At 44.3% G+C, this 24,357-nt stretch overlaps 1 protein-coding gene and 1 pseudogene across 1 annotated transcript; both read right to left on the reverse strand.

Annotated features, from left to right (window-relative positions):
• Positions 1-908: 908 nt before the first annotated feature.
• Positions 909-23,217, reverse strand: LOC126455613 (uncharacterized). Its single transcript, XM_050091376.1, has 3 exons — positions 23,094-23,217; positions 10,659-11,535; positions 909-1,540 (listed from the first exon to the last, which is right to left on the reverse strand). The coding sequence occupies exons 2-3, from the start codon at positions 11,514-11,516 to the stop codon at positions 1,145-1,147; spliced, it is 1,254 nt and encodes a 417-aa protein (XP_049947333.1). The 5' UTR covers positions 11,517-11,535; positions 23,094-23,217; the 3' UTR covers positions 909-1,144.
• On the reverse strand, positions 10,318-10,435 carry LOC126459254 (5S ribosomal RNA; annotated as a pseudogene).
• Positions 23,218-24,357: the final 1,140 nt, after the last annotated feature.

Genomic DNA, 24,357 nt, shown 5'->3' on the forward strand with positions numbered 1-24,357 from the left:
TGAGCTAGTCGCCATCTTGATCAGATTCTGTATGAGAAGGAATTTAATACATGAACTAAACTAAAGTAAGTGTGTTCGCGTATTATTTAAATGATTATTATTGACAGTGTCTGCTTACTACGCTGTGTTGCACGGGATCAGTGGGGAACGTCTGATTTATACTGGACGAACCTGCCGTTTTGTATGCTCAAGATATCCAGGCTAGGCTAACACGGTCTTACCAGCAGATCTCCGGTCTTCCCCATGTGATCACCGAAAGTTAATTATTACAAATGTTTTCAGGAGATCGACTGACAATTTTCGTCGCACCGAGACTTCGAAATTGCTTCACTGCCTTATGGAATTTAAGTTAAGCTCAATGTAACCAGGATAGAACAGTATTGAACTGTGTGAATGTGATAAGCCTGTTTTGTGAATCAAAATTCCCTTAATATACGCATGTTTTTTATTATCCTGATCAGTGAAGCTAAATCAGGCCGGTGTGAGATAGGTTCTTAAATTTTAGATCTCACAAAAATATTGAAACTAGTCTCATATTAGGGTGTATGACAGTTCAAATGCCTGTCCCAACCATCTAGATCCTGCGGTTCCCAGAATTGTTCCAGCAAATGCCAGCGTGGTTCCTTTTAAAAGGGCATGGGCAAGTTCCTTCCTCGTCCTTCACCAAGGTGTCTGTAACGCCTACGTCGATAATGGGACGTTAAATCCTAATCTTCCTTTATTTGTGTCCCCACGCCAGCCTGACTGTCAGATACAATGCTGAAAGACTTCTTCTTTTGGCAGTTTCATCGCTGGTTTAAGCAGTGGTCGTGATTTGAAACGGCTGCTACTCTCCTGTAACAAATTCAAATGTGGTAAACAATGGAGGAGAAAACAGTGGCAAGATGTGATAAAATATGGGTGCAGTTTTATTAGCATTGTATTTCTCAGACTCACTGTATTCTATAAACTTCACAGTTGCAGCCACAATCTAGAGAAAATGAAGACCTTATTTTTCAGTGTTCTCACCACAAAAATGAACAACAGTAAAACCATAACAGAAATACGTCAGAGAGCACTGGTCAAAGTACTTGTGTGCTGATTGCACCACGTACCGTTGTTGTTGATACAGGAACTTACTAAAGCACTCTGTGGCCCAGTTAGCTCATAGGAAACCCTTTCTGTCAAATATTGGTGTGAGGTATTTCAAATAGGAAACAGAGTAGGGATTTCTGAAAGCATCTTCCAGGAAAGACCCCGAGTAGTCCGCACGATGGAACAACTTCTCGAACTCGGCACCGTACTTGTGCGACGTGACCGACATACAGCTGAGCGCGCAAAAGAAGACAGCGCAGGCCCCTCCCGTCTGCATGTCCTCAACGAGGGCCTCCAGGGGGTAGCTGTCCGCCTCGGCCGCCATCTCCAGGCGACGCAGGAGCGCCACCAGCGTGCCGTGGTAGTCGGCCAGCAGCGTGTCCAGGTGGTCGCGGTGCACCTCCTCGCTGGCGTTCATGTACAGGAAGTACAGCAGGTCCGCAGCTCCGCTGTGCACTTTGCTGAGCTGAGACAGCAAAACAGTAACTTTACAACATCTTTACTGGATAAGTCTATGGTGCCTACAGATTAAGAGGAACATTCTCGGACAAAAAAAGTTAAGCACCTAGAAGGTGATAGGGAATGCGGGAGCTCACGTGATTTTATTCCAGCGATTGGAATATCAAGTTAAATGAGCAACGAAATGGTCACTTGTTTCACTGCTTTGCGTTAGAATGCACTGGCACTGATTTTGTTGGATGAGAGTCTGATAGCCATCCTGAGGTACCGCACGCAACATTACAATCTTAGAAAACTTGAGGAACGTACTGAAACTAATACATCGATAGCTGCATGCTACCAGGGATGAAACGCTAGTACATAATAAAAAGCTTTTACGAGGTAATTCTAAAATTCGCAGCAGCAGTTTGACTAGCCAGTAAAACAAATGACTTGAAGATACTTCGAACAGAAAGACCTACAGAATAATTGGTAGACTGCATCCAAGAACAAGAAACAACACAGTCTGTGAGCACACCATCGTAATATCGCTACTTATGGAACGTATCTCGGAAAGACAGATTAGACGCCATAGGCGGGTGAGTGTCTATTGTCTCTATTAAGGGCGAAGTTGAGTGTCAGAGTGGTTACATGGTAGCGTATAACAGGTTTAGGTGAAACCAAATAAATAGTTGGATAATTTTACGTGTTATTCAAAGAAAGCCTACAGTCAGAATCGCGTAAAATCCAGATCACGTAGTACTAACTTCAGCCTATCGAGTATGGATTCATTACAGGGTGGTTTACAGATGGGAGGGGGGGGGGGGGTAGTTTTGAGTTGTGAACACATTTTCCGCAAACTGTCTTGATTTGATCAGCTATTTCGACAGCCCACACGCAGTGGGTCTACAAGCAGGCCACACCTTACCGACACTGTCAATATAGAGACGGGTTGAGTGATCGTGGTGGATCAAGAGGGCTAGCAGAGTGTTTCTGCTAGAAAATAGCGGATAAGCAGCTGTTAGCATCTCCCTCAGACATTGAACTGACGTCACTTAGACCCATTAAGGTGGACGTAGAGGAATTACTGGCAGAGCTTGAACAGACTGTATATCGCAGTCTGGAGAACTACGTGCCTAGTAAGCGGATCAAGGACGGAAAACAGCCAGCATCGATTAACAAGGAAATTCGGAAAATGCTCAGGAAGCACCGGCTGTTACACCCTCGGTTTTAAAAGAGAAGCACAAATTACTACAAGCAAAGATTTGCAGAGATTCGTGTGTTTGTGAAAAGGTCTATGCGCAAAGTATTCAATAACTACTACCGTCATATCCTAGCAAAAGATCTGGCAGAGAAGCCGAGAAAATTCTGATCCTATGATCTCTAAGCAGGTCTAAATCTTCCAATAAGTCACTCGTTGACAGTCTGCTGCAGCAGCTGAAGATAGCAAAACGAAAGCTTAAATGTAATATTTAAGAAAATGTTCACTCACGAGAATCGTACAAAAATACCATCGTTTGACTATCGAACCTTTTCCCATATGGACAACTTAGTAATAAGCATCCCCGCGTAGAGAAACAATTGAAAGGGCTGACAACAAGTAAGTCGCCAGGTCCGGATGGAATCCCATTCCTGTTTTACAAAGGAGACTAAGCGGCATTGGCCCCTTGCTTAGCTTGCATTTATCGCGAATCTCTCGCCCAGAGCGAAGTCCCAAGCGACTGGAAAAGGGGCATAAAAGAACGGACCAGCAAAATTTCATACCAATATCCTTAACATATGTTTGCTGCAGAATTCTCGAACTGATTCTCAGTTACAATATAATAAATTTCCTTGAGAGAGAGAAGCAAACACATGAAACAGCATAGCATCACCCGTGCGAAACTCAGCTTGCCCTTTTCTCACATAATATACTACAAACTATGGATGAAGGGCAACATGCTGATTCCGAATTTCTAGATTTCCGGAAATCATTTGACACCGTACCCCACGGCAGACTGTTAACGAAGGTACGAGTATATGGAACTGGTTCACAGATATGGTAGTGACTCGAAGATTTCTTAAGAACAGAACCTAGTATGTTGTTCTCGACGGCAAGTTGTCATCAAAGACAAGAGTATCGTCAGAAGTGCCCCAGGGTAGTGTGGTAGGACCACTATTATTCTCTACATACACAAATGATCTGGCGGACAGGGTGGGCAGCATCTGCGGTTGTGTGCTGCTGATTCTATCACTGTAGGAGGTCACAGTTTCTAGTTTGTGTGATGAATGGCAGCTAGCTCTACATGTGAAAACATGGGAGTTAATGAGGATGAGTAGGTGAAACAAACCCATATAGTTCGGATACAGCATGAGTAGTGTCTCGCTTGATTCAGTAGCGTAACGTAGCAAAGCTATATATGAAATGGAACGAGCATGCGCGGATTGTGGCAAAGAGGGCCAATGGTCGACTTTTGGGAAAGTATGTTTTAGCTATAGAAGAGATTGCCAGCCGTGGTGGCCGAGCTGTTCTAGGCGCTACAAGCTGGAACCGTGCGACCGCTACGGGCATGGATGTGTGTGTGATGTCCTTGAGCACTGCTCAAGTGTTTGGGATCCGCACAAGTTCGTATTCAAAAGCGAGCTGCTAAGCTTGAACAAAACGCCGGTATTACGAAAATGCTTCGGGAACTGGGAATCCCTGGAGGGAAGGCGATGTTTTTTCCGAGGAACACCATCGAGAAATGTAGAGAACTGGAACTGAAGCTGACTGTATAACGATTCTACTGCCGCAGACGCAGATTTCGCAAAGTACCGTGAAGATATGAGAAACTAGAGCACGTACGGAGGCATATAGAGAATCGTTTTTCCCTCCCTCTGTTTTCGAGAGGAAAAAGGAAGGAAATCGCAACTAGTGGTACAGGGTACCTCCACCATGTACCATACGGTGGCTTGCGGAGTACTTATGTGGATGTAGAGTGAGTAGGAAAAAATAAACGCAAATAATCCAGTGTGATCGCCGAACTACTAACTGAAACGACCATCGATCTAAACTTCTCAGCTTTCCAGTATCATACACTAACAAATATTATAAAAGAATGAATGGAGATTGACAGCAACAAAAACAGCTGAACATCACAACGTAACTTCTAATACATGTACTAAGCAACTCAGAAGAGGAACTACAAGTACAAATAGAACAGAAGTAAATAATAGAATAAGATAAAAGTAAAATAGAACACGACCCCCCGTCTGAGGTTTTAGGGATGTGTCTCTTGGAACTCGGGCGAATGCCAGTGGCCGCTATCACCCCACCCCTCCCACAGAGAGACAGTTTAATAATGGGAGCAGAACATAAAGTAGAAATATGAAAATGAACACTCCTGGAAATGGAAAAAAGAACACATTGACACCGGTGTGTCAGACCCACCATACTTGCTCCGGACACTGCGAGAGGGCTGTACAAGCAATGATCACACGCACGGCACAGCGGACACACCAGGAACCGCGGTGTTGGCCGTCGAATGGCGCTAGCTGCGCAGCATTTGTGCACCGCCGCCGTCAGTGTCAGCCAGTTTGCCATGGCATACGGAGCTCCATCGCAGTCTTTAACACTGGTAGCATGCCGTGACAGCGTGGACGTGAACCGTATGTGCAGTTGACGGACTTTGAGCGAGGGCGTATAGTGGGCATGCGGGAAGGCCGGGTGGACGTACCGCCGAATTGCTCAACACGTGGGGTGTGAAATCTCCACAGTACATCGATGTTGTCGCCAGTGGTCGGCGGAAGGTGCACGTGCCCGTCGACCTGGGACCGGACCGCAGCGACGCACGGATGCACGCCAAGACCGTAGGATCCTATGCAGTGCCGTAGGGGACCGCACTGCCACTTCCCAGCAAATTAGGGACACTGTTGCTCCTGGGGTATCGGCGAGGACCATTCGCAACCGACTCCATGAAGCTGGGCTACGGTCCCGCACACCGTTAGGCCGTCTTCCGCTCATGCCCCAACATCGTGCAGCCCGCTTCCAGTGGTGTCGCGACAGGCGTGAATGGAGGGACGAATGGAGACGTGTCGTCTTCAGCGATGAGAGTCGCTTCTGCCTTGGTGCCAATGATGGTCGTATGCGTGTTTGGCGCCGTGCAGGTGAGCGCCACAATCAGGACTGCATACGACCGAGGCACACAGGGCATCATGGTGTGGGGAGCGATCTCCTACACTGGCCGTACACCACTGGTGATCGTCGAGGGGACTCTGAATAGTGCACGGTACATCCAAACCGTCATCGAACCCATCGTTCTACCATTCCTAGACCGGCAAGGGAACTTGCTGTTCCAACAGGACAATGCACGTCCGCATGTATCCCGTGCCACCCAACGTGCTCTAGATGGTGTAAGTCAACTACCCTGGCCAGCAAGATCTCCAGATCTGTCCCCCATTGAGCATGTTTGGGACTGGATGAAGCGTCGTCTCACGCGGTCTGCACGTCCAGCACGAACGCTGGTCCAACTGAGGCGCCAGGTGGAAATGGCATGGCAAGCCGTTCCACAGGACTACATCCAGCATCTCTACGATCGTCTCCATGGGAGAATAGCAGCCTGCATTGCTGCGAAAGGTGGATATACACTGTACTAGTGCCAACATTGTGCATGCTCTGTTGCCGGTGTCTATGTGCCTGTGGTTCTGTCAGTGTGATCATGTGATGTATCTGACCCCAGGAATGTGTCAATAAAGTTTCCCCTTCCTGGGACAACGAATTCACGGTGTTCTTATTTCAATTTCCAGGAGTGTAGATGTGAAAGATGTATGGTGAGCCTTGTGCATGTAGGCAATTTTGCCGGCGTCTGTGGTTTGCCTTTAGTTGCCATTCAGTCGATCATTGTGCACTGCCACATCCAAACAGGCCACTTGCGTGGATAAGGCATACTTCGACCAGCCGATCACATGCAGATGCCCCTTTTAAACTCTGGCAAGTGGTGAGAACATCGTCTCGCATGAGCAGGTGTCAATCTCCAGGATCCTCACTAAAGCACTAAACTTATGTTTCGGATAACGTCTTCTAAACAGAGAACATTCTGTCGTTAGCAACTATTGGTAGTCCACCCATGTAGGGGCTCAGGATGAACATCAATGTGTCAGCTTATTCAGAAACTAAGTTATAGTGTCCTGCCTCTACCATTAGCGGTACATATACCTAGTACTACGAAATTTTATGATGATGATACTTTGGATTCATCCATCAAAAACTATCTAGGCATTCATTAGGTCACTTTTGCGCATTCTGTCACTCGTTGCCCTCAGATCTGACTTTTAAAACAGTATCAGGTATTAACATGTTAATACCACGACTATGGTCCCACATCGTCGTTAGCATCAGCTGCGCTGGGTAGTGATGCAAATCAACAACTTGACATTGTGCATTCATAAGCAGACACACTTTCACATACACAAGGCATTAATTATGTGTGAGGGTCATAGTGACCCCTAATTAGATTAAAAACAGCTTTGATCCCTCAGTTGTGACCAGTGTATTTGGGAGATTTCCCACAGTCGTAAGGCATGTGCTGGAACTAGAAATACGCTCCAGATATTCCCATCTGGGACTATCTGTGCCCCGCACGCTCGCATGATATTTGGCTAAAAAGTCCCTGGTTCTATGTGAGTCATTACTCTAACTGCCCGCTCCACCTAGAGAACTACAAAAAATGTATTTAGTTACCAAGAACTCTAGATATTTCAGTAAATATATTATGGCTATTGTGTAAGTCACAGCCTTTGCTCTGTTACACACACTAATGAATATGCGGACATATACTAGGCATTCATATCTTTCTCCGAGACATATTATCCCGGACACAAATTTTAAATAGCTCCAGCCCTTGAGTTCCGACCATGGTATTTCGAACTCTTTCCTTGGACGTAAGATAAATGTAGGAACTGGAAATCCACTCCCCAATATTCCCAATTGGATACTTATGTGCCGTGTTGCCAGCTCACCTGGGATTTGACTGAAATGAACCTGGCACTGCACTAGATGAGATCGCAGGCTGCCTGCCAGGGCACTTGTTTAAGGAATGAAGAAAAAAGTGAATATACATAAAATAAAATTATGCACTAAAACATCAACCCCCAGCTGTGAGACCAAATGTCTGCATAAATGTAAATGATTAACTGTGGACTGCAAGATGGACAGAATGGAGATACTTGAAAGTAGGATTACATGTCTGTTTGCTTGGCCACGCTCCGCAGCAAGCACAGAAATACCTGTTTCGGAAATAAAACCGCCTTTTCTTGATGCAACTTATTTTTCTCAGACGCGTCTCGAAAAAATAAATTAAGTTACAGGATGAAAAGAAGGTTTTATTTACAAAACAAGAAAAAAGGATTATTTGAAGAATGCACTGAGGTAAAAGAATGCACTGAGGTAACGAAAGTTACGGGGTACAGGTATGCACATCTACAGATGGCGGTAGCGCCGCGTACACAAAGTACAAAAAGGCAGTGCATTGGTAGGGATGTCATTTGCACTCAGGCGAATCATGTGGAAAAGTTTCCTACGTGCTTATCGCCGTACGATTAACAGGCTCTGAACGCAAAACACTAGTTGGAGTTGGACGCACGGGGCATTTCATATCAGAAATCGTTAGTAAACTGAGTATTCAGATGTCACCTAACGACCGAGAGCTGCGTCGTTTGCGTAGAGTTGTCAGTGCTAACAGGCAAGCAAGACTGTGTGAAATAACAGCATAAATCTATAATGGACTTACGACAGTTTGGCGAAATCTGGCGTTAACGAGCTATGGCAGCAGACGACCGACGTGACGTCGTTTGCTAATAGCACGACATCGCCTGCAGCGCATATCCTCGGCTCGTGAACGCTAGACGACTGGAAAACAGTGCTTTCGTCGTATGAGTCCCACTATCAGTTGGTAAGAGACGATGGTTTGTTTCGAGTATGGCGAAGACCCCACGGAGCCATGGATCAAAGTTGTCAACATGGCACTGTGAAAGCCGCTGGTGGCACCATAATGGCGAGGGCTGTGTTTATGCAGAACAGGATGGTTCCTCTGAACTACTTTGAGCCCATTTGCAGTCGTCGTGGACTTCGTGTTCCCAAACTACGATTGAGTTTTTATGGACGACTAAGCTCTTTGTGAATGGACCATAATTGTTCGCGACTGATTTAAAGAACATTCTGGACAGTTCGAGCGAATTATTTGGCTATCCAGAACGCCCGTCATGAATCTCATTGAACATTTTCGAACATTTATGGGACATAATCGAGAGGACAGTTTGTACACAGAATCCGACACCGGCAACTCTTTCGCAATTATGGACGGCTATGTAGGCAGCACGGCTCAATATTTTTGCAGGGGACTCCCAACGACTTGTTGAGTCTGTGCCACGTCGAGCTGCAGCATATTGCCGCGCAAAAAGAGGTGCGACGTAGCAAAGGACGTATCACATGACTAGTGACTTTTGTCTACTCATTGTTTAAGTGCAGTAAAAACTACACTTGGTGCGACAACGAAAAGTAGTGACTAGCTCTACCGAAATATACAGAAAATATCTTATGTAACAGCAAAGTGATGGTTAATGTTTTTTGAGTAGATCTGCATAATCAACGAGAACAGGCTTACGAAGTAAATATTCCTGTGTTTGTGGGCAAAGAAGTGAACAATATCAACAACAGCCTGCCTACATCAATAATGAAGCAACGAGAAAAGGTCTGCGGCTCTTGGTCTTGCGGTAGCGTTCTCGCTTCCCGCGCACGGGGTACTGGGTTCGATTCACGGCTGGGTCAGGGATTTTCTGTGCCTCGAGATGACTGGGTGTTGTGGGTCTTTCATCCTCGTTCACTCGCAAGTCGCCGTAGTGGCGTTAAAGAACTTGTGGAGCGGCGGCCGAACCGCCCCACGAGGGGTCTCCCGGCCACCAACGCCATACGCTCATTATTATTATTGGGGTGTAAAGCTAGTTCGCATCCGTAGTATAACACTACACGTGCGTCCTAGGTAACGCTAAATGAACTAGCACATACTGGCAGTCAGATAATCTGAGGATCTCCTGACTATAAGACACTTTGAGTAAGAGTTATGTCACCAGACAGACCAAACGGCCCTTCTCAGGTCCCTCTGACCAGGAAACTCGGACCCGTGGTTCGAATTTGTCACATAAACATAGAAGGCATAAGCTATGCTAAGTGCCAGTTTCTATTTTTGTTTGTGATCCTTAAACTTTGTTATATTAGTAATGATTGTTTGCAATTATTAAAGTTTGTTATATTAGTGATTTGTCTGTTTCTTTCTTATGTGTCTGTATTGCCATACTATAAATAAAATAAATAATAATTATTATTAGTCCGCAGCTCGTGGTCGTGCGGTAGCGTTCTCGCTTCCCACGCCCGGGTTCCCGGGTTCGATTCCCGGCGGGGTCAGGGATTTTCTCTGCCTCGTGATGACTGGGTGTTGTGTGATGTCCTTAGGTTAGTTAGGTTTAAGTAGTTCTAAGTTCTAGGGGACTGATGACCATAGATGTTAAGTCCCATAGTGCTCAGAGCCGTTTGAACCAATTATTATTAATATTAACTAGAAAGAAATGAAATCAAGATATTAGATATAAAAAGCAGTCCGTCTTCTGGCCACGTGTGGCCTACCGAGACCATCCGACCGCCGTGTCATCCTCAGTGGAGGATGCGGATAGGATGGGCGTGGGGTCAGCACACCGCTCTCTCGGTCGTTATGATGGTATTCTTGACTGAAGCCTCTACTATTCAGTCGAGTAGCTCCTCCATTGGCATCACGAGGCTGAGTGCACCTCGAAAAATGGCAACAGCGCATGGCGGCCTGGATGGTCACCCATCCAAGTGCCGACCACGCCCGACAGCGCTTAACTTCGGTGATTTCACGGGAACCGGTGTATCCACTGCGGCGAGGCCGTTGCCGAATTAGGTATAACAATGCAAAATTTTTTAAGAATAATTTACTAATTTCAGGAGGTATTCAAAGTACATAAGAATAAGAAATTAGGAAAAAAATGGACAGCGCTAAGGTAGCGGGAACAAGGGAGAAGGTGGAGTACTAGAGTAATAGAAAATAAGTAATAAAGAAGAGGAAGTTGTTGCATGGCCCTTGTTGGTCAATACGAAAACAAAAACATGATCTTACCTGAAAATCTATAATTCTAACATCTGTAATATTTTCATTCACATATGTAAACATAAAATTATTCTTCCAGCAGTCGCCATGCAGCATAACGGGCAGCCTTATTTCGCTTGATCTCCAGTACCTGAAGACGTCACGTGTGTATTTTTCTGCAAGCCGTTCATACTTTTCAGCGTAGCTCTCGTATCCTTTGTGAACTCTAAGCTCCCGTGCCGCGGCTTTAAAGATTTTGTCAGAGAGCTGTCGGAAGTACTGCTGTGTGCCCTCCGTCACGCTCTTCTTCGGGTCACAGAGCGTTTTGTAGTGGGGCCGGTCTTTGAGGACCCTCGCCGAGGCGGCGTGCAGGCGGGCGTATGCGCGCATAACTGCTGCGCAGTGCTGGTAGTCAAGAGGGCGCGCAGGATCCGCCGTCCTGAAGCCGGCCGGCGAGAGGTCCTCTATGGCGAGGTACGGGACGGGGCTTCTACCTGTCAAGTAGCAGAGCGGCGCCACAGGCCGGAACGCCTCGCCCTCCACACTCCTAAGCAGCCTGTGCACCTTTGGCATCACCTCACCCAGCAGCAACGTCTCCATCTCAGTCGGGTCGTTGTCCTTCGGCACGTCTTTAGTCTCCCAGTTTTCCTGCAGGCACTTTAGTATGATGCTTCTCTTTTCACAGGTGGCGGATTCTCCTCGTCTGACGGTGGCTGCAACCCTGAAGATGTTGCTTGTGTGGCTCATGCCCTCTTTGCAGCCAGATTGGAGGTCGATGGTTTCCACTGTCAGCTTAGTTTCGTCGTGTCCGTTATTCAACACAGTCTCTATGAACTGTTTGTTGATCCAAGAAGGAAAGGACGAAATTTCATCTTCAGAGCCAATCATGTTGCCCCAGAAGAAAAATCTGTGAACATATGGGGATATCAAAGTAAGTCTCTCGTCATCTATCTCACCGGGCACCTAGATAAAAAAATAAATAAAAATAAAAAATACACACAAAAACAAACATACAACAATACAGGGTGCGTCAAAAAAATGTATACACACTTTGAACTCTCATAGACAATTTATTTCCCGTTCTACAAGGTTCAATATCTGCGAGAAAGTAATGTTATGTTTCTTCAACAGGTGGCAGCAGTGGCAAGGAAGTAACTGCAACACGGCGGACGTGCGTTTGAGCTTTGAAGCGCGGAAGCAGAAAATTAAGTGGCACTGGAAGTTTGAGAATGTAGCTGCGGTTCGAAGACAGTGGAGAAGTGAGTATGGTACAGAACCACCTTCAAGGTTAACAATTACACGTCTACCAGACAAATTCGAAATTCATGGAACAGTGTGTGATGTGCATAAAGGTCGATCAGGGCGACCTCGTACAGCTACAAGTGATGACTCCACAACTGCGGTCTTGGAACTGTTTCAGCGTTCGCCTCTAAAATCTTAAAGGCAAGCGGCACGTCAGAGTAATGTAAGTGCTAGTAGTGTGCTACGCATTCTGAAGAAAGGCAAGTTTCGTGTGTACATTCCAAAGCTGGTGCAACAGCTAAGTGACGACGATCCAGATCGAAGGTTAGAATTTTGTGAATGGGTTCAGGAGATGGTGAGACATGAACCGGGATTTATGGGTAGCATAATTTGGTCGGATGAATCCCAATTCAAACTCAATGGAACTGTCAATAGGCACAATTGTGTGTACTGGGGTGAAGATAATCCTCACGTTACAGTTGAAAAGGCCGCGAATTTGTCTGGTGTAAATGTGTGGTGCGATTTGTCTGCAAGGGGACTCATTGGGCCTTTCCGCTTTGAAGGTACTGTTACTCGAGAAACGTACCTAACAATGCTTGCTGACTCCATATTCCCTGCCATTCGTGCATTATATGGTAATGATGAGTTTTATTTCCAACAAGATGGCGCCCCGCCGCACTATCATAGGGACGTACGAGCATACCTGGATCACAATGTGCCAGGCCAGTAGATAGGACGCAGGGGACCAATCGAGTTTCCTGCACGCTCTCCAGACCTCACGCCGCTGGATTTCTGCTTATGGGTCACAGTAAAACATGAGGTGTACATACGTAAACCACGTAACTTGGACACAGTTTGGAATGAGATTTAGGCGGTGTGCCCAGAAACCACATTGGACACTTTGGTACGATGTACAAAATCGGTGGTGACTCGTACTCAGAAATGCTGAAGGCCACCAGTTTGAACATTAATCACATTTGCAAAGTACATTTATTTTTCCAATTGGACTTCAAGCTTCCCATTTCCAGAAATTTAACATTGTAGAACGGGAAATAAATTTTCTATGACTCTTCAAAGTGTGTATACTTTTTTGACGCACCCTATAGTGCCCCGAAACTGACCTTTAACTGGAAATTGCAAGTCTTTTTTTTTTTACCATGTGAGATATTTAAACAGATTCTATTGCTCTTTGGGCAATTTCGTTGCAGAGATATCTCTCTCTTACTTTTCAAGACATTAGCGACTTGCCGCCAATCTGGGAATTTCCTCCAAATGGTGCTACTTTTTTCCACTTATTTCGTTTCAACGTTGGCAATATTGTTATTTAAGCTGGAGATCTACGATTAGTTTGAAGAGCGCAGAGACGTAAAAGACGTATTAAAGGTTCAGTTATGCTGCTACGGTTCTACTAGAGTCCAGTTCAAACAATAATGAGTAGTGAAATGAAGACATCACACTGACTTCGTGGCAACTGCGTGCAGTATTAGTGGTTAGAGAAGTTCAAGCGAAATAAATTAGTTTCTTATAGAAATCTAGTACATCTGCATTTGTACTACGTCAATGAATGTTGAATTACGTGCTACTTATTGTTCATTATTACTGATCAGTGATACTGTTAGAATGTATAGAAAAAACAAAATTGGCACACATCAGATTGGTTGGTTGGTTTGTGGTATTAAAGGTATCAGACTGCTACGGTCATCGGTCCCTTGTCCCAAAACGTAAAAACAAACACAGAGTAAAAAAACCGATAATGGAGACAACAGACGACACAAGACAAGAAAGACTCAGAGATCAGACAAAACAAATTAAAATCACACAGAGTGTGATGGTGGTTGGCGACCATAGAGAGAAAAAAAAGGAAAAGCCAACCACCGAGAAACATATTAAAAACTCAGTCTAAAACCATAGGCCAAAGGTCACAATTAACATAAAATAACATAACAACCACTCAGATTATATGATAAAAAACCCCTGCCCGAATAAAACGCAAAACTAAGTCCGCCATGGTAGAGTCATCTGTTAAAAGGGCAGGGAGCGTATCAGGCAGCGCTAACGTCTGCCTGAGCACAGCTAAAAGGCGACACTCCAACAAAATGTAGAGCACAGACAAAACGGAGCCGCAGCGACATACAGGGGGGTCCTCACGGCGCAATAAGTGGCCGTGCGTCAGCCGAGTGTGCCCAATGCGCAGCCGGCAGAGGACAACAGACTCCTTGCGAGGGACCCGCTTGGATGACCGCCACACAGTCGTCGTCTCATTGATAGGAGGATTCCGCTGTCTAGGATTGGGTCCAGCACCCGCAGCGCAGATGGAGATGCTAAGCCATAAGCCAGGCTCCCATAATCCAGACGAGACTGGATTAACGCCTGGTAGAGCCGTAAGAGGGTAGATCGGTCGGCGCCCCAGCTGGTGTGGCTCAAGCATCGCAGAGCATTTAGATGCTGCCAACATATCCGTTTCAGCTGCCGAATATGAGGCAGCCAAGTCAACTGGGCATCAAAAACCATACCCAAAAACCTATGTGACTCCACCACAGCAAGAAGTTCGCCGGCAAGATAAAGCCGCGGCTCAGGGTGGACTGTTCGTCGCCGGCAGAAATGCATAACGCAGGTCTTGGCAGCCGAAAACTGGAAACCATGCGCTACAGCCCAAGACTGCGCCTTGCAGATAACGCCCTACAGCTGACGTTCAGCAGCTGCAATGCTAATGGAGCTATAGTAGAGACAGAAGTCGTCAGCATACAGCGAAGCTGAGACAGAAGTTCCCACCGCTGCAGCGAGCCCGTTTATTGCAATTAAAAACAGGCAGACACTGAGGACAGATCCCTGTGGTACCCCATTCTCCTGGACTCGGGAGGCACTATGGGAAGCCGCTACTTGCATGCGGAAAGTACGACACGACAAAAAAATTTCGGATCAAAATCAGCAGTTGAGCCCGAATACCCCAATCATGACGTGTAGAGAGGATGTGATGGCGCCACGTCGTATCGTACGCCTTCCCCATGTCAAAAAAGACAGCGATGAGGTGCTGACGGCGGGCAAAGGCCGTACGGATGGCAGATTCCAGGCTCACCAGATTGTCGGCGGCAGAGCGGCCTTTACGGAAACCACCCTGAGACGGTGCCAGGAGATCCCGAGACTCCAGTACCCAATTCAAGCGCCGGCTCACCATCCGTTCGAGAAGCTTGCAAAGAACGTTGGTGAGGCTAATGGGACGGTAGCTGTCCACCTCCAAAGGGTTCTTGCGAGGTTTCAAAACGGGGATGACCATGCTTTCCCGCCATTGCGACGGAAATTCACCCTCGACCCAAATACGGTTGTAAAGGGCGAGGAGGCGTCGCTTGCAGTCCACTGAAAGGTGTTTCAGCATCTGACAGTGGATGCGATCTGGCCCAGGTGCGGGGTCAGGGCAGGACTTTGAAAGAGAGTATTCCAGTCAACATTGTCATAAGCTATCTCTAGGTCTACAAATGCTACAAACGTAGGTTTGCCTTTCCTTAATCTTCTTCTAAGATAAGTCGTAAGGTCAGTATTGCCTCACGTGTTCCAATAATTCTACGGAATCCAAATTGATCTTCCCCGAGGTCGGCTTCTACCAGTTTTTCCATTCGCCTGTAAAGAATTCGCGTTATTATTTTGCAGCTGTGACTTATTAAACTGATCGTTAATTTTCACATCTGTCAACACCTGCTTTCCTTGGGACTGGAATTATTATATGCTTCTTGAAGTCTGAGAGTATTTTGCCTGTTTCATACATCTTGCTCACCAGATGATAGAGTTTTGTCAGGACTGGTTCTCCCAAGGCCGTCAGTAGTTCTAATGGAATGTTGTCTACTCCCGGGGCCTTGTTTCGACTCAGGTTATATAGGTTACTACAACAATATAGAAATTAAAAAATACTTGTTTAGAAAGCTTACAAAATGTATATTAAATAACTGAAAAATAATGAATTAAATGAAAGGTAAACACATATCCACAAGCGCGCGCTCGTACGTCCGCGCACACATGAACACACACACGCACACACACACTCACTCACACACACACACACACACACACACACACACACACACACACACACAGATTAAGTGGTCTCACTCCCACTCAACTCCCATGATCCCTCAGTCATCCCTACAGGAATTGAGCACCTTAATTTTCAGTGTGCACCAGGAAAGATTACGTGTAGTGAAACGAATAACTGTGGTATAGTGTCTGTTGTGTCCTGCCTGCTCGTCGAATATGGAGCGCCTAGAAAACCTGCTTTCTCGGATCACTAGACACTAATTCAAGCAAATTGTATTAATGAACTTTTATTACAGTAAGATAAATGACAGTACTTAACTTTGAAACTTTACAGTTCTGTGTCGCAAGAAATAGGCGACAGACAAAATAAGAAATCTCATCAGTACAGACAATGTCCAATACAAGTGAAAATATACAGTTCCTAAGTCGTTGGTGTAGAGCTCGTGGAGTGGCTAGGCCAGGCGGTGCAGCGCTTACGTCCTCTTCGTGTAGATGCCGCTGCTGTCTCGTTGCCATCGTAGAGACGGGTCGGTCAACATACTATTGTTTGAAGTATTCTCCACAATAGCGAAAGGCTATTTACAATTTGTGCAGAAACCAGATGGCAGTTATAAGAGTCGAGGGGCATGAAAGGAAAGCAGTGGTTGGGAAAGGAGTGAGGTAGGGTTGTAGCCTCTCCCCGATGTTATTCAATCTGTATATTGAGCAAGCAGTAAAGGAAACAAAAGAAAAATTCGGAGTAGGTATTAAAATCCATGGAGAGGAAATAAAAACTTTGAGGTTCGCCGATGACTTTGTAATTCTATCAGAGACAGCAAAGGTCTTGGAAGACCTGTTGAACGGAACGGACAGTGTCTTGAAAGGAGGATATAAGAGCAACATCAACAAAAACAAAACGAGGATAATGGAATGTAGTCGAATTAAGTCGGGTGATGCTGAGGGAATTAGATTAGGAAATGAGACACTCAAAGTAGTAAAGGAGTTTTGCTATCTGGGGAGCAAAATAATTGATGATGGTCGAAGTAGAGAAGATATAAAATATAGACTGGCAATGGCAAGGAAAGCGTTTCTGAAGAAGAGGAATTCGTTAACATCGAGTATAGATTTAAGCGTCAGGAAGTCGTTTCTGAAAGTATTTGTATGGAGTGTAGCCATGTCTGGATGTGAAACATGGACGATAAATAGTTTGTACAAGAAGAGAATGGAAGCTTTCGAAATGTGGTGCAACAGAAGAATGCTGAAGATTAGATGGGTAGATCACATAACTAATGATGAAGTATTGAATAGAATTAGGGAGAAGAGGAGTTTGTGGCACAACTTGACAAAAAGAAGGGATCAGTTAGTAGGACATGTTCTGAGGCATCAAGGGATCACAAATTTAGCATTGGAGGGCAGCATGGAGGGTAAAAATCGTAGAGGGAGACCAAGAGATGAATACACTAAGCAGATTCAGAAGGATGTAGGTTGCAGTAAGTACTGGGAGATGAAGAAGCTTGCACAGGATAGGGTAGCATGGAGAGTTGCATCAAACCAGTCTCAGGACTGAAGACCACAACAATAACACAACCTATGAATTGATTTTGTTTTTCTGTTAGCTCTTTTTTGTTGTTGAGCGTAATTTCGTGTTTATTTATGGCCCTCTGCATGAAATGCTCATCTTGGAGCGTCACTATACTTTTTATTTTATTATTGTGGCATAAGATGGCCATGTCTATTTGTATCGCAGTGAGGAGGTGAATTTTGTTCAATAAAATGGCACGTCAGAAGATACCACAACCAACTCACAAGCAAAATTAGTAACATCCTCAAAAAACACAGCATGAGCATAGTCAAGCCAAACACCACAATTCAAAAGAAATGAAAAGCTGTGACAGGACAGGAACATATATGCAAGAGTAGAATTACCGGGTGATCAAAAAGTCAGTATAAATTTGAAAACTGAATAAATCACGGAATAATGTACATAGAGTGGTACAAATTGACACACATGCTTGGAATGACGTGGGGTTTTATTAGAACCAAAAAAATACAAAAGTTCAAAAAATGTCCGACAGATGGCGCTTCATCTGATTAGAATAGCAATAATTACCATAACAAAGTAAGATAAAGCAAAGACGATGTTCTTTACAGGAAATGCTCAATATGTCCACCATCATTCCTCAACAATAGCTGTAGTCGAGGAATAATGTTGTGAACAGCATTGTAAAGCATGTCCAGAGTTATGGTGAGGCATTGGCGTCGGATGTTGTCTTTCAGCATCCCTAGAGATGTCGGTCGATCACAATACACTTGCGACTTCAGGTAACCCCAAAGTCAATAATCACGCGGACTGAGGTCTGGGGACCGGGGATGCCAAGCGTGACGAACATGGCGGCTGAGCACACGATCATCAACAAACGACTCGCGCAAGAGATCTTTCACCCATCTAGCAATATGGGGTGGAGCGCCATCCTGCATAAACATCGTACGTTCCAGCAGGTGTTTATCACCCAGGCTGGGGATGATGCGATTCTGTAACATATCGGCGTACCTCTTACCCGTCACGGTAGCAGTTACAAAAGCAGAATCACACATTTCCTCAAAGAAAAAATGCCCGATAACGGTATATGTGGTAAATCCAACCCATTCCGTGACTTTCTCGTCGTGAAATGGAGTTTCCACGACAGTTATAGGATTTTCGGTAGCCCAAATTCTGCAGTTGTGGGCCTTGACAGACCCTCGGAGCGTGAAATGAGTTTCGTTGGTCCACAACACGTTAATCAACCAATCGTCATCTTCCGCCACCTTCTGAAACGCCCACACCGCAAATGCCCTCCGTTTGACTATATCGCCAGGTGACAGTTCATGATGGCGATGGATTTTGTACGGATAGCATCGGAGGGTACGCCTAAGTGCCAACCAAACAGTAATGTATGGAATGCCGGTGCGACGTGCGACTGCACGAGTGCTGACTTTCCCGTGCGTAGACGAACCCGCTACAGTCTCCATTTGTTTCTGAACTGTCTCAGCAACATTACGTCTTGTGCTCGGTCGGCCACTACGGGGTCTATCGTCCCGTGGCTTCGAACTTCGAAATCATTCTCGCCACAGCTGAATTTGTCAACGGACCTTTAGCCGTTCGAATTCCCTTCCTATGGCGATAGAATCGTAACGCTGAACTAGCACATTCCCCATTCTGATAACACAGCTTAATTAAAAGCGCCTTTTCAAGTAACGTCAACATGCTGCGACTGCTGGCGCATCTGACTCTCTCTCTCATTACAGCTCCTTTTATACACGATTGTCAGGCGCAGTCACTGACGTTTTGCTGTCCATCGCCATCTGTCGTACATTTTGTGAACTTTTTTTTGGTTGTAATAAAACCCCATGTCATTCTAAGCATGTGTGGCAAATTTTACCTCTCTATCTACATTATTCCGTGGTTTATTAATTTTTCAAATTTATACTGACTTTTTGATCACCCAGTACTATAAAGTTACTGGTAATTGTGGCAAATTCACTATCTATCGTTCTGGCAGGGCAATATTCACCCATTTGAAGGAACACCACGGAAATCGGAAACTTAAAAACAGAGACTCTATTCCTCAGACCACCTGTTTATAGAAGGTCAACGTTACAAGATACAACGTGAAGTATTACATCAAGTCCATAAAGGAAGGAAGTTGATCTATCTTGAAATCAGGACACGTTCATAGGATTTGTCGACCTGGGAAAAGCCTTCGGCAATGTAAAATGGTGCAAAATGCTCGAAATTCTGAGAAATACAGGGTTAAGCCATAGGGAGAGACGGGTAATATACATTATTGGCAAGAACCAAGAACGGATTAATAAGAGTGGACGAACAAGAACGAAGTGCTCGGTTTAAAACGGGTGTAAGACAGGTATGTAGTCTTTCGCCCCTGCTGTTCAATTTGTACGTCGAAGAAGCAATGATGAAAGTAAAAGAAAAGTTCAGGATTGGAATTAAAATTCAAGGTGAAAGGATATCAACGATACGATTCGCGGATAACATTGCTGTTCTAAGTGAAAGTGAAGTATTACATGATCTGCTAAACGGAATGAACAATCTAATGAGTAGAGAATATGGATTGAGAGTAAATCGAAGAAAGACGAAAGTAATGAGAAGTAGCAGAAATGGGAACAGCGAGAAACTTAATACAAGGATTGATGGTTACGAAGTAGATGGAGTTAAGGAATTCAGCTACCTACGCAGTAAAATAACATATGACGGACGGAGCAAGGAGGACATCAAAAGTAGACTAGCTGTGGCAAAAAAGAGCATTCCTGGCCAATAGAGGTCTACTAGTATCAAATATAGGCCTTAATATGAGTAAGAAATTTCTGAGAACGTACGTCTGGAGTACCGCATTGTATGGTAGAGAAGGATGGACTGCGGGAAAACGGCAACAGAAGAGAATAAATCATTTGAGATGTGGTGTTGCAGACGAATGTTGAAAATTAGGTGGACTGATAACGTAAGGAATGAGGAGGTTCTGCACAGAATCGGAGAGGAATGAAATATGTGGAAAACACTGATAAGGAGAAGGGACAGAATGATAGGACATCTGTTAAGACATGAGGGAATGATTTCCATGGTACTAGAGGGAACAATAGAGGGAAAAAACGCTAAAGGGAGCCAGAGATTGGTATTCATCCAGCAAATAATTGAGGACGTAGGCGGCAAGTGCTACTCTGAGATGAAGAGGTTAGCACAGGATAGGAATTCGTGGTGAGCCGCATGAAACCAGTCAGAAGACTGATGACCCATCACCCCCCCCCCCCCCCCCCCCTCGCCGCTCCCGCACACACATACAAAAAAAAAATTTACATCGCATTTACACTGAAAATGAAAATACTCCGTAGAACTAGTTTATAATGTTTGATCCTACAAAATTTCATTGCACCACATATTTACCTTTGTAGCTGATGATGATGTAACAGCAGAAAACCGATTTCTGTAACTAATAACACATGTCGTAGAATATTACGCATGTGTGTGTGTGTGTGTTTTAATTAACAATATATCTGCAATAGTCCAGAAATATATGAATTAAGACGTACTAGCTGCAACTAAATAATTTGCTTTATGTTATAGGCCACTGGTGATGCCAACTACGAGTAGACGAAATGTATTTAGTTAAAGGCAAAACAACCAGAGCTAAAAGATGAAATTGTACGTACCTACATGATAAACATAACTAATTTTTTACGGTAGTGGATTTCTTCTGTCAAAGGAAGCTCACATCGCCTGGCTGGACTTAATCGGCATTGTGTGACATAATGCTTCTTAGAGCGACGAAACCTTACATCCTCCATATTTAACCACCAAATGATTTGAATTCACTTTCCACTATTGCGTACTCATTTGTAAATTTTGTTTTTATAATGAACCTCATATTTGTCACAGTCGTAAGTAGTCTGTCTTTCGAAGTTTCTTGCGCCTTTTTGTGTGAGAAACAGCAAACCAATTTTATATGGTCACTCATGAGTGGTTACAGATACTTGACTTACACTTTTTTTTTTCTCGTATGGTTTTGTCGAGACATTGTCAATCCCTTCATGTATATCCTCCTTAAATTTCTGGGTGTCGTATCGCTTTTGTATACACCCTTTCGTGCATAAAAAGTCAGCAAGATACGTCGGTTTTTGGTAGTTCCACCATCCATCGTAAAGAACCCCAATTACAAATTTCGAAGTGAACGATATTAAGTATTTATGTTCTCTCCGACGGAGGTGGCGCAGTGGTAAGCTACTATAGTTGAAATCCCCATCTAGTCATCTTGAGTTAGGTTTCACTGGTTTCCCTAAATCGCTTAGGACAATTGCTGAGATTGTTCACTTGGAAGGGACAGGACCGATTTCCTTCCTCATCCATTTCCAGTGATGGCCTAAGCCCTGTCTCTAATGAAACTGTCACTGCCGGTACGTTAAACTTTAAGTACCTACTTCTTTATTTTCAATCATATTTTATTAGCAGCTACTTTGATATTTGTTTTTTTTTCTTGATAATTTACTTGCATAACACATAAAACGTTACTGGCATTTCTGAAATTTCCTGATCTCTCATAGGATCACTACATGTGCCGTAAAATATAATAAAATCAGATTTTTAAAAAAGAAATAACAAAGATGTCTAAACATGATCTTCTGGATGTGGTCTGTCCGCTCCTTAACCTCTGTATTTAATTTAATTTTTTTCTTGTGTGTCCACTAATAACGTATAATATTCACATTCGCTCAAAAACAGGTGACATTTGAAGATGGAAAATAAAAATTTTGAAATAGTCGAGCAACTGCTGCAAATTTAGCATACTGAATTGTCCATCACATCTTATACCAAACAAAGGCAGCGTAGGCCATAAGTGAAATCGATCGCGAAAGTCCAGCTACTCAGACTAAATCGAAAATAAAATAGAGCGAAATACATACGGGGTTTGGGTTGTTTTTGGGAATGAGATCAGACAGTGAGGTCATCGGTCTCATCGGATTAGGGAATAATGGGGAAGGAAATCGGTCGTGCCCTTTCAGAGGAACTATCCCGGCATTTGCGTGGAGCGATTTAGGAAAATCAGAGAAAACCTAAATCAGGATGGCTGGACGCGGGATTGAACCGTCGTCCTCCCGAATGCGAGTCCAGTATGCTACCCACTGCGCCACCTCGCTCGGTAAACACATACGGGAATAGCTGCTTTGTCACAGAGATGGAATTCATAAGACAAGAAAATCTTCTTCGGACGTATAGTAAGTGAAATGTATGATTGAAAGTCAGAATTTTATGGATCACTACACAGAATTAAATTAGACATTCCTTTTTGTGTAGAAGCACATTTCTGCAGTATATGTAAATTGAAGGTGGAGTTGGGAGAAACATTCAATTTATGTATAATGTATAACAGTATCACAGCTAAAGATTCCTCGGGGCGTCTGTTCTTTCAGACATGTCTGAAACAACAGACACCACACATTCGTATATAATTTTTTGCAATAAGCAGAGCACGTATCAACTACACGTTTCAGTTGTTTACTACACCATTCTGCCAGCAAGAAGCTCAGAAGTCTTCCAACGTCATAAAAGGCGTTCTTTATCAGAGTCACTAATTTCTTATACCTGTTTCATTGCTGTATGAGGCCTGTATCAAATACGTATCGTTGCTCACATCTCCAAACTACCGGTAGCGGAAGCGCGAGTGTACTCACCCCGCAAGAATCCGGATGATCTTGTTACGATGCAGTCAACAGCCAATGGCAACTCGCCAGGTTATGTGCTATCTCCCCACCAGTGCACTACACACACGGGAGCGCGTGGCCTTGCATGGCGCTGTTGTCAGCTTAAATCGACTGCGTTCGACAACCTTCGGCCTTAGTCGGCAGCTTCCACGAAATCGCGCTGTTGCTCGGTATCTCCGTTCTCTTGCGCAACTAGCGCCTCATTGAACGAAGTTACTGTACTGTGCGTGCAATACTTGGACAATTTCTTGTTATTTCTGTTGTTAACAGTTGATTTTACTTACCATGATAACTCATAGGGTTTGCATTTACCTTGGAGTTTTTTCACATGCGTCATTGAACAATCGATCATTTGCGATTATTCAGTCTTCAGTGGCAGTTGCTCAATCCTATGCAAACAGCATGGCCCAGACTTCCATCTGTTATTTCGTTCTGTGATTGCCAACGACAAAATGATGAAGAATGTTGCCATAAATGATTTACAGCCATGAGTGATTACTTTGTGGGTGGACTAGTGAACCCTTATTAAGTTTTGTGTCCTTTATTTCATAATTCCCATTCATTTAGTTTTTTTAGCCACCTTGTAGATTAAATTAACGGCTATGACCACAGAAACATAAAACAAGCTGTTAACAGCTTAGTTCTAAAAGCGGTCGTACAGATGATTTTTTTTTTTCTTCTTGTCACTCTCCTGACTAGTTTGAGGAGGCCCGCCACGAACTCCTAGCCTGCGCCAACCTACCTATGTGCCTTTTTGGAGTAGCGCTAACAATCTGCGACCTCAAATATTTGCTGCATATATTCCAGTCTCTGTCTTCCTCTATAGTTTTTACTTTCAGCTCCCTCTAGTACCATGAAAGCTATTCCCCGGTGTCTTAACAGATGTGCTATCATCCTGTCCCTCCTTCTTGTCATTGTTTTCCATATATTCCTTACATCGCCGATTCTGCAGGAAACCTCCTCAGATCTGACCTTTCACTACCATGCAATGCTGTGCTCCAAATGTACATTCTCAGACATTTCTTTCTAAATTTGAGGCCTATGTTTGAAACTAGTAAACTTTTCTTGGCCTGAAACGCCTTCTCTGCCTACGATGTTTGCTTTCTGTCTCCTCCTTGCTCCATACGTCATTGGTCGTTTTGCTGCCTAGGTAGCTGAAATCTTTAACAACGTTTACTTCCCCTATTCTGATGATAAGTTTATCACTGTTCTCATTTCTGCTACTACTCATACG

Source organism: Schistocerca serialis, chromosome 2 (assembly GCF_023864345.2).
Source record: "Schistocerca serialis cubense isolate TAMUIC-IGC-003099 chromosome 2, iqSchSeri2.2, whole genome shotgun sequence".
Taxonomy (NCBI): domain Eukaryota; kingdom Metazoa; phylum Arthropoda; class Insecta; order Orthoptera; family Acrididae; genus Schistocerca; species Schistocerca serialis.

Bases quoted from the DNA above. Each gene is read 5' to 3' on its own strand.
- LOC126455613 (XM_050091376.1), bottom strand. From the start codon at position 11,516: ATGATTGGCTCTGAAGATGAAATTTCGTCCTTTCCTTCTTGGATCAAC. The intron at 1,541-10,658 runs GTAAGATCATGT...TTGCTGTCTCAG, and splicing joins TTAGAATTATAGATTTTCAG to CTCAGCAAAGTGCACAGCGG.